Consider the following 16,834-nt stretch of genomic DNA (forward strand, 5'->3'; position numbering starts at 1 on the left):
CCGTTACGTGTGATATTATTTTTTAAAAAGAGAAAAAAAATTCAAACATTCTTACCAAGATTGATGAATATTTAAGGTTCAAAGGTTTTCAAAGCGTTTGCGAAAAAGATAAGTTGGCGGACACGACCTTACACCCTTACATTCGATATAATTTTTTGAAAGCACATAAACTTTTAAAAATTCTTCTCGAAATCGATAAATCTTTATGTTTAGAAGGAATTTTGCCTCGTTTATAAAAAAAACACGAAAATTCCGGATGTGACCTCATACTATTTATAAATATAATAAATAAAGATATATTTTGGCGCTGAAAGGGCGTATCCGCCAAACATAAGACCTTTGCTTATGTTTTTCGGCTAATTTTAGTGTAGGTATCTATATAGTTATAGTGTAGGCGTCTAGAATGTTTTTGTACCGAATGTCGCGACAAAGAAAATTATACGCTATTTCACCATCAAATTCGCATTTTTGGCGCATACGTCCTTATACCATTAGACACATGATATGGATAATTATTTTTCCCTCTCAATTAAACTACGTTGGATGGAATTTTTCTTCACTATTTTGTTTTATCTTCTGATTCGTAGAACAGTCATATCACTCCAAGCGAAAGAATACGTCAAAAAATCGACTTCTACAAAAATAAATTCCTCAGACGTATAAAAACTTATCGTCCACCGATTTTCTTCTGTTCTCAATTTCCCGCTTTTTTATTTGTATCGAATAAATGCGCGGACGGGATTGATAAACCTCCTGCATCAAGTATCATTTAAAATTTATCGACGTGAAGATAATTTGAACCGGTCGTTCGGGTATAATTCGTGCTTTAACGAGACCTCCGATGATGATAACGTTATTACGTTAATAGCCAGGACTAAACGCAACGCCTGCAAGCGTTATTGAATTTAGGTGATACAGGCAAATACTACGATCGACGCTAGTCATCAGCTTTTGGGTGCTAGCAGTAATTACGTGTGGGCATTGACCGATAGGGCTTGATTCACGTGGACATATTTTCGAATTATTTAAATGCCTGACAAATTGAAGCTAAGTGGGTTGACGCTTCTTGGCATAAGAAGGTCGGTAGGGTTGGTTACGTAAATCTCTTGTAAATAATATCTCAGTTTCGGTGGGCAGAAATTAATGACTAAAACAAAAATAAGAAGAAAAGAATAAATTGGAATATTGAAAAATTAGAGAAATTCGTCACGTTCTTAAGGATTTTAAGTAGGTAATTTATCTCTTTCACCGTCTACGTAATTTTAGATTCATTTTTTCGCCTTCCTCCTCGTCTCTCTCGCTCTCTATCTCTCTCTCTCTCTCTCTCTCTCTCTCTCTCTAACCTTATTTCGCTGATTGTATAGCGTACTTACCTAGCGTCCTTACCAGACAAATTATTCGAATTAAAGACAATCGTCGCGAGTATAATCGAACCTAATTACCATTCCCGCGAATTTATATCAGGAACAAAAAATCTGAAATCTGTAATTTATTACAGGATCTGTGTGAGCGCCCTGAAGCACCATCTCGCATAAACAAGCCTTGTGGGGTATATAATTTCCGGTTGAATGCCCAAAATTCAATTAGAGCTTTAAAAACTTCAACTTGACATTATTAAGCATGCGCTGTCTTATTACGTCGAAGGCTCGTAAAATTTGTCACGAAAATCAGGAACGTTTCAAAGAACTCGCAGGAAATCTTGCATTCTCCGACAGAGTCGTCGAGTAAATTTATTCTCACCGGTATAACGTTGGGTCACGAATAGTCACGATGTTCTATAGATGTAGAAAGATAAAGCGAGAAATGTAGGAGGGGGGAAGAAGAAAAGAAAATAAGGAGAGCCGCACTATACAGTATGTAATCCTTTTCAAAGTAAAACTAAATGTCTCTAGCTATACCTCGCAGCTGGGTAGACGCAATAAATTTCTTCGTTTCACGCGACAAAGTTGCTTTACTTTTTATCGTCTCTTTTTTTTTCTCCCGTTTATTTACGTATTTGTTTTTGCGTTAACAGATAAATTCAGAGTCGTTATTTTCTTCACCTTCGTTAAATATATTATACCGCCAACAACAAAGTAATGATCATTTTATATTTTACCTCTCTTCACCGTATCAAGATTCACAAAATGAAAATTTTATACCTATTTGCCATTTAGTTCTATTTCACGATATGCACTTTTGCTAGTTTTGGAAGTATCGAGTAAGTGAAATAATCGATCGGTTCTTAAAATATGTGCCATTTCTATTCTTTTAATTTATTTTTTATTTTTAAATTCTATCAATTCAATTGACTAGCCACACTTTTTATGACACGCTTACCTCAACCGGTTTTTCTACAGACGACATGGGGTACAGCTGCTAGTCAATATAGTGTGGATCCGATTGTAAAGAAGAAGAAGAAGAAGAAATAAAAAAAATTGATGTTCTCTAGACAATATTTCATCTTCAGTTTGATCATGCTGTTAATGATGCTGCGCGAATCTCAGTCTTCTGTTCATACGAGATTTTATCGCGAGTGTTCACCAGAAGAAAATCGAATAAAAGATTTTTATACCTGCAATCTATGTACCTGCTCAAAGCTTCCGTGTCACGTGGTTCAAGGTTAAGAATTCCTTACACCGACGACGATATAGTGACGGTGGTCACGATAACGATCACAATGATTATTTTAGAATGTAGTTGTCTGAAGGAATGATCCAACCGATGTGAAAACAATTTAACGGTTATGAATGGAAGCGAGAAGAAAAAAGCACTGCAGGTTCGTTTTAGTAAAAAGAGACACGCGCTAATGTCGGATAATTGGCGTCTCTTAAAATTCGTACGAAGAATCGCAGAATCGCGAATTTGCTATCCTGCGACTCCTAGGCGATGTAACACCAACATATCATATCACTTATGCGCATATTCATGCGTATTGCGTAAACCCGCGGACGGTCGAGTATCTCTGGTTTGTTGGCAGATACTTCGTTACACTTTCGGTTTAGACAACGTTCAGTTTGGTCGGTTAGCAAGGTGGATAAGGCGCTCGGCTCCGGCAGGTTTAACCGGATCGACGTAAATATTCGTGTTGAGGCTACGATTGTTTAAAAAACGCGAACAACCGATGAGCGAATACAGGACGTGGCTGCAGACCGTAGTTTTTGCACGACTTTTAACGTGGCTGAAAATTCTGCATTAATAAGTTTATCGTCAGGAGTTTGAGCATACAGCACGCGACGTGAATACTTCAGTTATATATTAATCATTAAGAGTCATGTGTAGGAAATCGATAGAAAAGAAGAAAGCTCTTCCGCAGAATCGAGTAAATTTGCGAAATAAATAAAAAGCGTTGAACCCTCACTAAATCCTAATAGACTATAAAAATATTTTAGTCGAACAAAAAATCGAATAGAATCAACAAGTGATATTAATCGATTAATTAACGGTGTGTTATATACGTAGTGTAATTAACAGTTTGCTGTAGTTTGCCTTCCCCGTTTCCGTTTATCGCAGTTTATAAGTGTTTAATTTTTTTTTTTTTTCTTTCTTGCCTTTAACCCCAAATTCCAACGTGATCCAGATACACCTGCAACCACAGTGAAAATAATAGGAATATAAATAAACCCAAAAATCATATCAATTCGATAAAAATAGTAGAATAAATGAGAAGAAGCGGACTGTCGAAAGTGTGATGCGTGATACGGACTGCACTTGTGCAGTGTGTCGACGATTAGCGATCGACTGATTATGGTTGTTCAGTGGGTGAGTAGTGGAGAGTCAGGGATTATGGTGGGCGGCTTGTCGTCGTGAGTGACGAGCCCTGGAAGTCCTGGACACCCTGGAGTTCCTCCGGCTCGAAGTTGAGAATGAACAGCAGTCTTCAGGTCCCGGAGCTCCGGCTTCCGGCCGGCGAGGGTGGCGGAATAGCGGGGACCGTTCCTTTGCTGCTCGTGCCTCCCAGCAGCATTCCCAGGAGGCGGCATTCCTGGATATGCGGGTGAGTTCATCCTGACCTAGCCCAGCGTTTTCACTCGGCCTTTTGTTACGGGGCGAAAAGCGTTTCAATCCTGGGCAGAATTTCACCAGGCCTTATCAGCCGACCCTTTGAATTCCAGGCGGCATCGTCGCTGATTCGGTTGCCCCACCCCCGTTACTTTTTCTCTCTCTCTCTCTCTCTTGGGAAAATTAACTACCCCGAAACACTTAACACGGGAATTTTAGTTTCCGGTAGAAAAAGCCAGTCTTCGCGATACATACGTACAAACAGCCGATGAGTAATTGTTATATGTATAAATATGTAAGATTGAAATCACAATTTGGAGATTGCAGGGTGAGTCAACTGGAAGACAAATTTATGAGTGATATCAACCCTGTCGATCTTTCTTCACTGGGTATTGACGTGATACGATGATTAGTTATATTCGTCATTACTGCTTCGGCCCAATCAAAGATCAAGGTTATAACTTGCAATTTCTCTTCTTTTTTATTTTATTTAAATTCTACCGCTAGCTGTGGTATTCGTAGGCTGCACGAACGTCATGTTTTGGTCATGATTTATACTTCAAGATAAAAGACCGGTTTTGAAACAATTAATTGCAAAATTTTACCACGTTCAATTAAATAAAATACATAATACAATCAATTGGATCATTCCTGCGGCCTGGCAAATTTTTTTCTGTATCAGTTAATATTATAATTATTATTTTATATTATACGAAGTATGATAAGAATAATAAATTAGAACGCAAAAGGAATTTAATAGAAAAATAAATATGGTAAGCGATGGAACTTGTGGCAAGTATCGATGTCGACGAATGTTGGTGAAACTGTCAAAACTAACGCTACATTTTCACCGTCAACTAAATCTGACAACGAGACAAAATCATCCGAATTCTGATACCTCGATAATTCAAATTCCCGGGGTGAATTGCCTCTGAATAATGGATGTCCGCAGGGTGACAGAAGCCTAAATTTACAAACGAATTTTCGCGCAGAGTGTTTGCTCTGTGTATAATAGATTTGAATATATCTTATCCAAGTTGACAAACTATGCCGGAGATTCTCGAAGCCGTAAAAAACTATGCGTACCGGCGTAAGCCTAACTCTGCTGGTAAATGCTATTACGCAATTATACGCAACAAACTACTGACCAAAGTTTGATTACGGCTATAACTTTTTTCCGCATTTTTTTTTTCACAAACGTAAATTTCTTGTAACCGTACGGCTGACTTAAGGTGGACATATTTATGTGGATGACGTGCTTTCGAAAACATTCAATGCCCAGTCAGTGTCTCGATAGCAGGCAATAAACATAATTAATAGGTATTTTTTTTTATCAACTGATAAAAATGGACAGCGCATATTGTACCAAAAATAAAAAAAAATAAAAAAAATGGCGTGATAAAAAATCATGGCACCGTGAAAGAGATGTTCCGCGATATTTCCGCAGACCAGGGGATGCTTCGCTACCCTTCGGCCTCCCTCTTTGCACTCGCAGGCGGATTTCAGTCTGATTTATAGCTAGCAAGTAAAAATTCTATTTATTCAAATAAAGAGCGATAAATTTTTCCCACCGCCTGTTATGAAACTTTGCTTATTTCACCTTTTTCTTCACCCGGTGTAAATACTTTTCCAAAACCGATAAATCGTGGCTGGTTTTGTATCGCCACTTTCCACTAGGTATTATACGAGAGTCGAAGCCGGCGTTTTTCGCACGAGCCACGTAAACCGCAATCGAGGAGTTTGATGCTTTTTCTCGTACACTGTATGCTGCCGGTACGAACCCACATTCAACCGTGTATAATACGTGTTTATGCACAGCTACATGTAATTCTTTTGTGAATAACGGCAGCTCTTTCAACGAGAGCTTTGTCTGGTTCTATTGATGCTGCAGAAGCTTCTGTGCGGTTATAGGGGTTTAGACGTTTGTTTCTGCATCGGCATGTGTGCCACGTACCTACCGTACCGTCGAGAAAATGATGAACGAAACAAACGTTTCCACGTCCTCTTCAAAAGATGCGATTTATCGATTTTTGTGCATTCTTAACTCAAAAGTTGACCATTTTTTTACGCGGTGGTTAGAATTTGACGATTTGCCAAATTGGAAATAATTTATACGTATGTGATGAATCATTGGCGATTGATTCGATATACACTTTAATGAAAACGACAATATCCAATCATAAATATTGAAAAAAAAAAAAAAAATTTACATTTGTGAATTATTACAGACACAAAAGTATTGAAAAATTCGACGAGTTACCGTCCGAAACAAATGTCACAGTATTTTTCTACAGATTTTACTTTTCTTCGAGTAGGAATATCAATGCAGTATTTGCGATTCGTATACATCTTCATGCGCATATATTATCACATACCTATTTTATATTCCAGTGAGCAATGGATTTCTCGAGTTGTTCACACCTCATTATAACGCCTGCGAGCCATTGTTAGACGATGTGTGAATTGAACGGAATGGGTTTTTTTTTTGTTTGCTTTTTTCTTATTTTTTTTTTTTTTTTGTTACAAATTCACCCGACACCTCGACATTGCATGCAACAACGTATAACGATAGCAGAAATTGTGTGTCAAAACGTTTTTGTATCTTGGTAAAAACCTGAACGACCAGTTTAAAAGTGAATACCTACGGACTGTAGGATGAAATTTCACGAATTCCAATCACCGATTTCAGACAAGATTTTCGCCCATTAAACGAGCTGTTAAGTCATAAATTCGAGCGTATACCGTAACCCCTTAAAAAGTGATTCAAGCTACCTTAGGGTCATGCGTCAACATCAGTGGCCTGAATTTTAAAGCAGTTCGCACATATTTGTACAAAGTTTAAGCTGCTAGCGCGTGCGAAGGCACGAACAATCGCTGCGATTAATTTCCATTTTTACGATCCACGTGCATCATGACCTGCAGTTTCACGCGTACCTATATTCTTTAACACACAAATAAACGTTACCACTTTTGCAAAAAAATTTCATCCCTGTTTTAAACGAGACCGGAAATTTTTCAAGAACACTCGAGTGTTTTACCCTGCGTCGTACGTCTCGAGCAAAGTGAGGCTGGGACTAAGACTCGTCGAGTGCAGTTCTCGAGGACAAGTCTAGCCCTCTCTACTCTAATCCCTAGACTAATCTCTGCTAATACCTTCTCAACTCATATTTTCGGGTGTACTTTCGAGTGGCTTAAAAGGCGCTTCCGCATGCATCTCGAGAGACCTAACAGCGCCATTTTTAGATCCTCACAAGTGTCCAGCTTAGCGTGTAACTCTTTGATTCGTAGGTACGTGACGCGTATCGTCAGTTGATAAGACAAAATCAATAATTTTTTTAACAAGGATTTTTCTAACGGTAACTCATTGCAACGTCATTTTGACAACGATAACAAACGCACTGATTACCCGAAATACTTTTATGCACTAAATAGATGGTAAAATGAATATTTTTACAGCGTAATGTGTCTCACCGTGTTCATAGACGCAGAACAGGTTTCTTTGAACCCCGGACGATCATGTCGTATGACTGAGGAGTACCTGAAATGCATCTGCATGTCTATGTGAGAAGATATGCGAGATTTTTTCATCCTTGAATAGGTAGCTGTGTCGATAGGAACGATAAGTGTACATGAACGATTTACACCTGAACCTGCGAAATCGGCCTGCTGAGTAAACGCGAGTGAACGATGGTATGGAATGGGAAGAGTTAATTGATCACCGTTGAGCAATCCGGGGCGAAGGGGGAGCCGCGTGACGGCAGCCAAGGTTGTCCGGATTCCGCGAGTGCCATGGATAGCCATGCCTTGTTCTTTTTATCCCGATGGTTAAACGGTCCGCTGCTTCCTTCTGCCGCATCTCATTATTAACCTGGGGAATTTCTTTTCTTTTTTTACCACCAACACGGGGTTCCACGGCTACGTGACGTAGTTCAGGTCCATGTCCGGTGAACCGTAATAAAAGACGCCGTTCATCCTGGCCAGATCCGGTGTTGTTTTATTTATTTATTTATTTTTCACCCCCTCGTGCTAATAAATTCGCGGCTTTTGTTTGGAGAGATTGCCTGGTCCGAAATTTCATTTCCGTTAGAAAGTATCTTAGTTAGATTAAATTTTTTATTTTATATTTGTTATTGCGACGTAAATGTTGAGTTACGCTGAAACGGAAGTGTCTCAAAAGATTGCGTATAGATTTTGCAAAATTGTTGGTGATTTCAACTCGCACGTTTTTCTTCCTTGTTTATTTGTAACCTGTATTTTTCGACATCCATTCCCATACTCTCTAGTCCTTGAAAACTCGCACAATTTTCAATACTGCAGCGTAGTTGTCGGGTACGTGACCTGAATATTGTACTTGTTTGACTACCGTACGTGTTTCCAGGTCTTATCGTCGAAGCGGTTACCTTAATCTAACTACACACGTTTTGACTATTGTAACTTTAACGGTTATAATCAGCTACACCGCAATCGTCGTTGTTTCGATATAATTTTTCGACGCTGCTGGATCAAAATTTAAAAAATAATTATATTTCTCAGCGTATTAGATCAAATAAATTCAAACACGTTTGTAAATAACTCAGCGTGACCGCAACTTCTCCATTATGTACAAATTTTCCATTCGATACTGCAATAACATACAGCGTACACGTACCTACTTATATCTGTGGTTGATTATTCTATCGCTGAAAAGAATTCTGCCAATATTTTCGTTAAGTTAAATATCTGAGTTTTTTCCTGAATTACTTTCAAATTTTAAGAATCCGGAACATCCATCGTATCGGTTTCGCAAATGTTTTCCAACGCACTGCAAATATATGGGAATGTGGAGATGTAATGCTCGATGCCTGGCTGTTGTCACAATTTCTATTGTATTTCTTCCGTTATCGATGCTGTTGTACAAACTTGAAGCATCGCCTGGAGCTAGTGTCAACCTTTCAGACAACCTTTTGCCGCAGGCACCTGTAATACAGACAAATCATTACCGAGCCGGCGTCGGCGAGAAGCGGGGATAATTTGTGCCCACGAATCTCCCTAATATCGTTATTAATAATCCACCCAAACTCTATGAGTCGTTAACTTACTCGACATTTTCTTTTTTTTGTTCTCTTGATATGAATTTTTTTTCTCTTTTAGCAAAAAAAATTGCAAGCTCACGACGAAACTAATTAATTAGTATCAATGTTTGTGGTTAATTAAATCGTTTCTCTGTGCGATAATTTTCATGAAATATTTCAGCCAAGTCATTCGATATTTTTTAATAAAATATCAGACAACATAGCATGTGGCACTTGTAATTGAGAATAACAAAACGTGTTTTTTTTTTCCTTTGTTTCAGGTAAGTTGAATTTGACGATGGCACCTGTCTTCACTCTACTCTACGTGAGTAAAGTTCGAATATTCGTATAAGTGGGTTAATAAACCAAGGTCCGATAATGGAATGAGTTAATACGATATCATTTGATCATATTAACAAACTGCAGTTGCTTAAGATTACTTTTTAGTTGTGTAACAAAAGACATTCTGCGTCGGAGACTTGGAGACAAAGGAAAGTGCTGCGATTAGAAATTGAATCTATAGATAACAATGACAATTATTATTATATTAGGGATTATTCTTCTCCTGCATTCCTATCCTTCTAATTGCCGTTCGTTCTTCGTGAATAATTCAAAGAGAATTCCGAATCGTTGAAACTATGAAAAAGGAAAAAAACACATCTAGCTCTCAAGTTCATTAAAATAACAACGTTTATTAACCAGTTGTTATTTAAATATGTCAGACAGGCGTCGGAGTAAAGTATATAATTTATCGCTCGGCTCTGCACCTTCCCTGGGATCCATAGATCTGCGCATACTTCCATTTATATTCATGCATTCATTTCTTCTTTTTCCTTCTAATCCTTTCGATATCGGTTAAAAATACAGCTGCTTCCTCGCAACGATGTACGTATAATTTTTCCGCGATGTGAAATGTTCAACAGAATATATCTAACGAGTAATATATTTCAAAGATAATATGGCGGGCTGAGAGAAGCTCGATTCAATCGCGGCGGAAAGCGAGAGGACAGAGTAAATTTTCAGGGGAATGAAGAGTTCGTTATTATTTTAGAGTTTTAACGAATCTCGGTATTATCGCGTTTCCTAACCAAACGTCACCGTTGATCTACAAGCTCCCGTCCACCCCGCTTCCAAATCAAAGCTGCAGATATAAATTGGCACTGCGTAGTGAATTTACGGTGAAAACAAAATTGATTGAATAGAAGGAAGTGGGCAAAATGGATCCGCCGAAAAGGGGGAAAGAAAAAAGAAGGACAATCGGTTTAGCGTTATTCGTTTGTTGTGATAATTGGTCCAGCTTGGACGAGACCTGGATCGATACTCGCGACTCTCCCTCTCCTTCTCTCCTCTTCCTCTTCCTCTTTCTCTTCCTCTTCCGCTACTCTCCACTTCACCGTTACGTTGATCACAGCGCCGAACTTGCGTACCGTAGCTTGAGATGCATGCATATTACATAGCTACACACATAGATACATATTATATATTATCTGTATATGCGGAAACCGCGCGATACCTCTAGTTGCGCTACGTTGAAAGCTGACGTATTAGATTGCAATAGCAATGTCCCACTGGAGTCTCGCCGATACCACGAATATACCTGATCAGTTTATCGGATCGATATAGGTCCCTATTGCAAGGAACATTGATACGAGCTAAATTTCGAGACTGGAGAGGCACGTGCTAATGTGTATACTTTTCTTTACATTACAATTCAATATCATTACCCCCCATACTCGTGTTTCTCCAATTACCAGTAAGAAAATAAAGTTTTCTTAAAAATATCTTAAATATATTTACACGCAAGAGAAAATACTTGTCAAATTCGACAAGACGATTGTAGAAAATTGTTGTTGTTGACACATAGGTTTGAGCGAATATGGTAATGACAGCGTTATGCTTATGGGCAGCTATAATCCAATACAGTTAGCGGTCACGAATTTATTTGCAATCCATGCAGTACCGCGTGCCATGTATAGACGTTCCTTTTTTATAATCAATTCATGGATTGACAATCAGTACTATTGCGGTCCATAAGTGTACATCATCATACAGTTCAGTTTTGATTAATTCCAAAAATCTTGTCCTGCAACTCATCGACAGATGAAGCGTGTAATTTAACGAATGTAGTTAGAGCTAAATCTCACAGGCTCTGTAATTGGATTTATTTAAATATAGAATGCATTCTCATTTGCACTGGCAAACTATATTGTCGAGATTTACTGCCTCCAAAAAAGAAGTGATTATTTTACTCAAGATTCTATATCATATGATTGAATGCTTGCAATCCACTGGAAAAAAGAAGTAGAATATTCGGATCCACTAGTGCCTTGGAGGGACCAAGAGCTTCAAGTTTCTATGTCTGGAGAGGAAAAGCAGTGAGTGACTTGAGAAAGAGCAGAGAATAATAAATCGTCAATTTACGACTTTTAGAGAAAGAGAACTCTGCAGTCGTCGCTAAGCTAGCTAGAAAATATCGAGAACGAAAATCGAAGATTTTTCATGGAAAAAAGACTCATGTCTCTCCATAAGAAAACGGCGATCCAATATGAGTCAAAATTAGCCTCGCTCTTGCCTCTTTGTATTCCCATATATATTTTATACATTTTCTATGAAATTTCCTGTCGAATTCGGGTACTCATTAAACATCGAACCATTAAAGACCCATGACGCTTATATAGATATAATAAAATATCTATCAATTATAAACACTTCTTTGAACAATGTGGTTTCAATTTTATTGAAAATCAGTGTGCGTGCAGCTCACGTATATCTGAACACGCAGAGCCAATAAGCTCAACAGAGAACAAACTACGAAAAAAATTTAATAAAAAATTTTCTTCCATGGTTCGAAAGCTCTGTAACAAATTACTTGGTCTTTCTCATAAGTAATCAGACATTCTCAAAACTTTACGTCAGTCTTTAATTTCACTCGGTGTAATCCCGGCCGTTCTGCAGAGTATTTCGAAGTTTGTGTTCTACTGGCCGGAAAGTTTTGCAGGGAGAGATTTGCGATCAGTCATATTATGTGGCACGGATATCTTGAATGCTTCGTACGTATATGAGATATCGATTGGGAAAAGCACGAAGGAAAGCTTACCGAGTATAAAAAAAAATATATACAAATAAAAACCCTCATTTATCATGTTTTGGTGAAATCACAAAGCTTAAAAGCCTCTTTGACATCAATTAGCGACGTATAGGGTTCAGAAAATTCTTAACATTCCCCGGAATCTGACACAAGATTTTTGTATTATCGAATTAGAATCTGTGAATTGGTCTTCACACTGAGAGTGAATATTGTATTACGTATACCTCATACGTAACGTTATTGCCCGATGATGAATTTGAATCCTGGGGCAAGTGTAGGTAGTGTACCAACGGATGTTGCCCTAACACATTAAGGAGATGAATAGATACGTTATATATCACGTCTGTATGTACATACACGGTGTCAAGCTCGAGCTTTAACCGAGATTGAACCCTCGAGTTTGATGTGTCATATGACGTCGCGTTTATTTAAATATATACGCGTCGTCTAAGGTAACTACGGTTAATCCAAACCCAAGCCGTTGAGTCCTGTTCAAATTTGCTCTGCTATGTCAGCACGAGAACTCCTCACGTCCCACGGCCGGACATAGTAACCGAGCGTTTATTTTGCGGCTATGCTCTGCATGCTTGCACGGTTGAACCTCTTTTTACAATACACGAACTTGCTTGCAGCCAGTTTGTTCCGTATTAACAATTGCTGTGTGCCGTTCTCCGTGTTCGCAGTTTAAACTTCGCGTTCTTTGCTCCATCGGTAAACAATTGAAAAATCGTGCAGGTGCAGCATGTAGGATGGAATATTTTCGAACTCTGCGTTTCTAATAAGCGTTGGAAATAACGCTTCGGTGACTTTAACGTAACGTCAGCGACGCTGTACGTAAGCGAAAAAAAGGGGCGGTGGTAGTCGACGGATAAAGGGAACACAATCTCTCTGTCTCGTGCATGAGATAAAAAAGACAAAGAAAATAAAAAGAAAAACCTCAGAGGCGAACCCTTGCGCTTTACTAAAGTATAATTACCTTATCGACGCAGTGGATAAGTGTGGCCGTTATGTCGATGTATGGGTGTGGGCAAATCTTTACTCTTATCTAGACGCGGGTACAGGAGCATGACGTCACGTCCCGCGGATAAATTCGTCGGTTCACCTTTTGCAGTTTGCAAGTCGTTAAGTTACTTTACGCGTTTTACAAGCGCGTATAGACGTCGTCCGGAAGTATAATGCATCTTGTTAAGTGGATATGGAATGTTTTAAATAAATCCTCCGTCATTTGTTTTACACATCAGACAATATAATGGCTTTTCTTGACGCGATTTAGGAGAGCCTATACAAGAGCCTGTAAGTTGAGAAAGCTGTTCATCCCTTTGTTTTCCAAGTATATGTATATACACGTATTGAATGAAGTTTTGAAGTGAATAATGGGCGTCTAGCCCCTGCTTTTAGATCATTTATTACTTCCGAAAGAATCGGCGGATTCCCTCAAGATTTATGATCGCGTGGCTTGATCGCAAGATAAAGTAGCGATGTGGCTTCTCAATCGAAAATAAGCGCATCTTACAGGAGAAATTTTTTCATACGGATCATATCATCGGGATTAAAATTGACTGCAATCTCTCGTGGAAAATTTTTGAAGCTCAAATGATTGGACTTGAAGTCACTTTCTCGAGGGAACTGTCAGTGAATTCTTCCCACTAATCGACCACTCGCTAGGAACAAATCCCGATTACTTCCTTTTTACTCTGATACAAGCGCGTGTTGATCCTGATTGGCCATCTTCATTTCAAGGTTCGTGTTGCCCACAGATCTATCCGAGCTTGTTCTCCACGGTCAAAGACACGCTATCAGCCTTCGTCGACGGAAACAGTTTCGTGAAGGATGATCCTGCCCAGAATTCTGGGCGAGGATTTACAGTAACAAAGGAGGCGAAGTATAGAACGTATACAGCGATCCATTTACCCGTCAAACTTGAACTACTTTACCTCGGAGGAAAATCTGATCGGTCCTTTTCCGGCGTATACTTTATCACAGAGTTATATAAAACCCTTCCGTTTTTTCATCCGTATCAAGAAACGTACGGGAAACCTTTCATCAGGCTGGTACTTGGTATTGATTTGAACTGATCTAGCAATACACTATAAGTTGTTCGAGGTCCCATGGATCCTTGGTTTCATGACTTGAAAAGCAAATCACAGTTTTCTTGGAAAAGGTCGTGTCCTTAATTTCCACATATCTTATATACCGAACGATATCCATATCGCAGTCGTTTATCATGTTTGTGTAAACAAGCATACCGACGTTATTGGTAGTAGTTTGAACATCATTTGCATGCCGGTCTGAGTCTGACGTTGCATAACGCATTCGACACAAGGAAGAATTTTAAGCTTCGTCAGCTTTTCCAGTAACGTCAGTTTTCTGGCTGCCGGAATAATGGAATATTGCAAAATGAAGAGAAAAAATGTCAGTCGAATTCAACGCGTGATTTAACTTCTATGAATTTACTTCGAATCCAGCGAGCCAGCTGCTTTCGGAAGAAACAATTCATCGGGATTACTCATTATGTACAAGAATTGCTTGAGAGATTTGCTTACAAGCCTAGATTGTATAATCCCTCCCCGATCGATCATTCAACCAATCACTCGCAGCGCTCCCGTTATTTTGTGCTCTAAGTAAGCCCTCGAATCCGGGTATTACAATGGGATTTGCCGACGAGTCGGATAAACCTGGCTGAACGTATGTTGTACGTGTTGATGAAAAATCGTCGCAATTCGTGGACTAAGTATTCGATATCAAATATCGTCAACTTATTCACAGAGAAAAGACTGCCTCGAGATAGTTTGCAATCACGTGTTTCAACTATGACCAATATTTCGATAGCTATATACGTACATCATACCCACGCCCAAACCAGTTCGAAGTAGACAAATGATCGCAAAAAGTAATATAAGAAGCACGTGTTGAAGAATACCGAGCGTGTCGGGGACGCAAGCATAAGGTACCTACTTGGAGGCGGGATAATGTCGCCAAGGATTTTCCCAAGGACTTGGCTAAGCAGCCAGGGAAATGCAGAGGAAACTTTTAATCTCAGACACTTCATGCGTGGTTTGTAGAGTCAAGGTGTAGAGGTGAGTTTGGCGGTCCAGCGGTGGTGTGGCGGTCCCGAAGGATCGATACGGAACGCTGTGGCCGCGACCGGGTTGCATCGTCTGGTCCCTCAGCTATTTCCCGAAGTTCGCTTGGCGAGACTTCCGCCGGGTCGCACCACCTTGCCTCCAGCCAGACCATCGCTTGTAATCCGAGTTCCACGACCCGTGACTTACCCGGTGCAGAAATTCACCTTCCGGCAAATTTTACCAGCCAGAAAGTAAAGCGAGAAGGGAAATGGATCATGGATCATGGATCATGTTTATTCATACGCGTTAAGGTACGCGTTAGGTACTGTTGGGCCGTTCACTGTTCCGTGAAATTATAGTCACTCCTGGTGATTGCTTCAAATTTGTAATAACGAGAGTGAGTGTAAAATTTGAAATATCACTCGATCGCTACTTTTGCTTTGAGTATGAAAATCACTCAAGAAACGAACATTGCAAGTTTCTTTTTATTCATATTCATTCGTTTCGACAACTCATCGCTGCTTTCTACGTCCTTGGAAAGAATTCCCGGTTTTCTTTAATCAAATTTTATGACTCACTTAACTCGGTACGTCAGCTTTAAGTGAGATATATTATTCACAATTAAAAATTCAAGCACCTAAACGCGTTTTGAGTATCATCGTAAAAGTTCTCATCAAAATATGAACGCTATTTCATTTGATAACGAGTTGCACTCTCATCCGTTCGCATTTCCGTATTCTCATTCAATTATTATCTGGCCATGACGTCCATCCACTTCGCAAAATCGATTCTCACCCAATACTTTGACGCTTTTGCTAAATTTTTCAGCAAGCTTTCAAAGCGCTTACCCACCTTTCTTAATCAACGGTGCAGGCCTTAGATAAACTTGGACATGGTCGAGCTACCCCAGAGGATTGTGTGAGGACAAAAGAAGGCTTAGAAAGTGGTCAGTTTGCGGTTATTCGAGGTAGAGCTGATGGTCTGGGGCAGTGATGTTGGGGCCAGCCGGACTTTAGTGTAATCGTTGCGTCAGTCCGAAAACCTCACTACAGAGCCTCGATTAGGCACCGAGTTCACTGATTACCTCATAAATCTCTCATTTGTCTTCCCTTCTGTTTTCTCAAGCTTCGGAACATCGCATCGCCGCTTTACCAAGTGTTTCGTTCCTCGTGTTAAATGAGCTTTCCTCGCTCAGAGCTGAGAGATAGTTTATTTACTACGCCACGGGGCTGAAACACGTCGACAGACCCTCGCTTGGTTTCTGGATGATTTTTCATTTCCCCAAATTTCCGAGTATTTCAACGTTACAGCAACATTCCTGGAAAAGCGAACCGACACAACAGTTAATAATCTATATCGCCGCTGCCTCCAAGGTATCTGCTTATACAACTCGTTTCCTCCGCGGTCCAGATTGTACTGAACCTTTGTTCCTTATACCAACCTACGTGAATGTTGATTCTTTCGAATAATTTATAACCAACCGTTGGCTGAATTGTGGAGTAAAAAAGCGTACACTTCTGGTGGACTGGACATTCCAATGGACTGATGGACTTCACGCATCTTACGTATCCACCTCCGTGTAATCGTATATATTCCCATTGCCGTTGCCGCAGTTAATATCTTAATTATTTTATTCCACCCGCAAGGTC

General features: G+C 39.5%; 1 protein-coding gene across 2 annotated transcripts in view; it reads left to right on the forward strand.

Moving 5' to 3' along the window:
• Nucleotides 1–16,834, forward strand: part of LOC124408894 (cAMP-specific 3',5'-cyclic phosphodiesterase) — a 254,319-nt gene that overhangs the window by 72,652 nt on the left and 164,833 nt on the right. Inside the window, exon 2 of one of the 2 annotated variants that reach the window (XM_046886182.1) lies at nucleotides 3,560–3,976. The exons of the other annotated variant lie outside the window; for it this stretch is intronic. Within the exon in view, the coding sequence (XP_046742138.1) occupies nucleotides 3,846–3,976 (131 nt within the window). The 5' untranslated portion in view covers nucleotides 3,560–3,845. The remainder of the gene's footprint in view (nucleotides 1–3,559; nucleotides 3,977–16,834) is intronic. 2 annotated transcript variants of the gene reach the window in all.

Source organism: Diprion similis, chromosome 8, assembly GCF_021155765.1.
Source record: "Diprion similis isolate iyDipSimi1 chromosome 8, iyDipSimi1.1, whole genome shotgun sequence".
Lineage (NCBI taxonomy): Eukaryota > Metazoa > Arthropoda > Insecta > Hymenoptera > Diprionidae > Diprion > Diprion similis.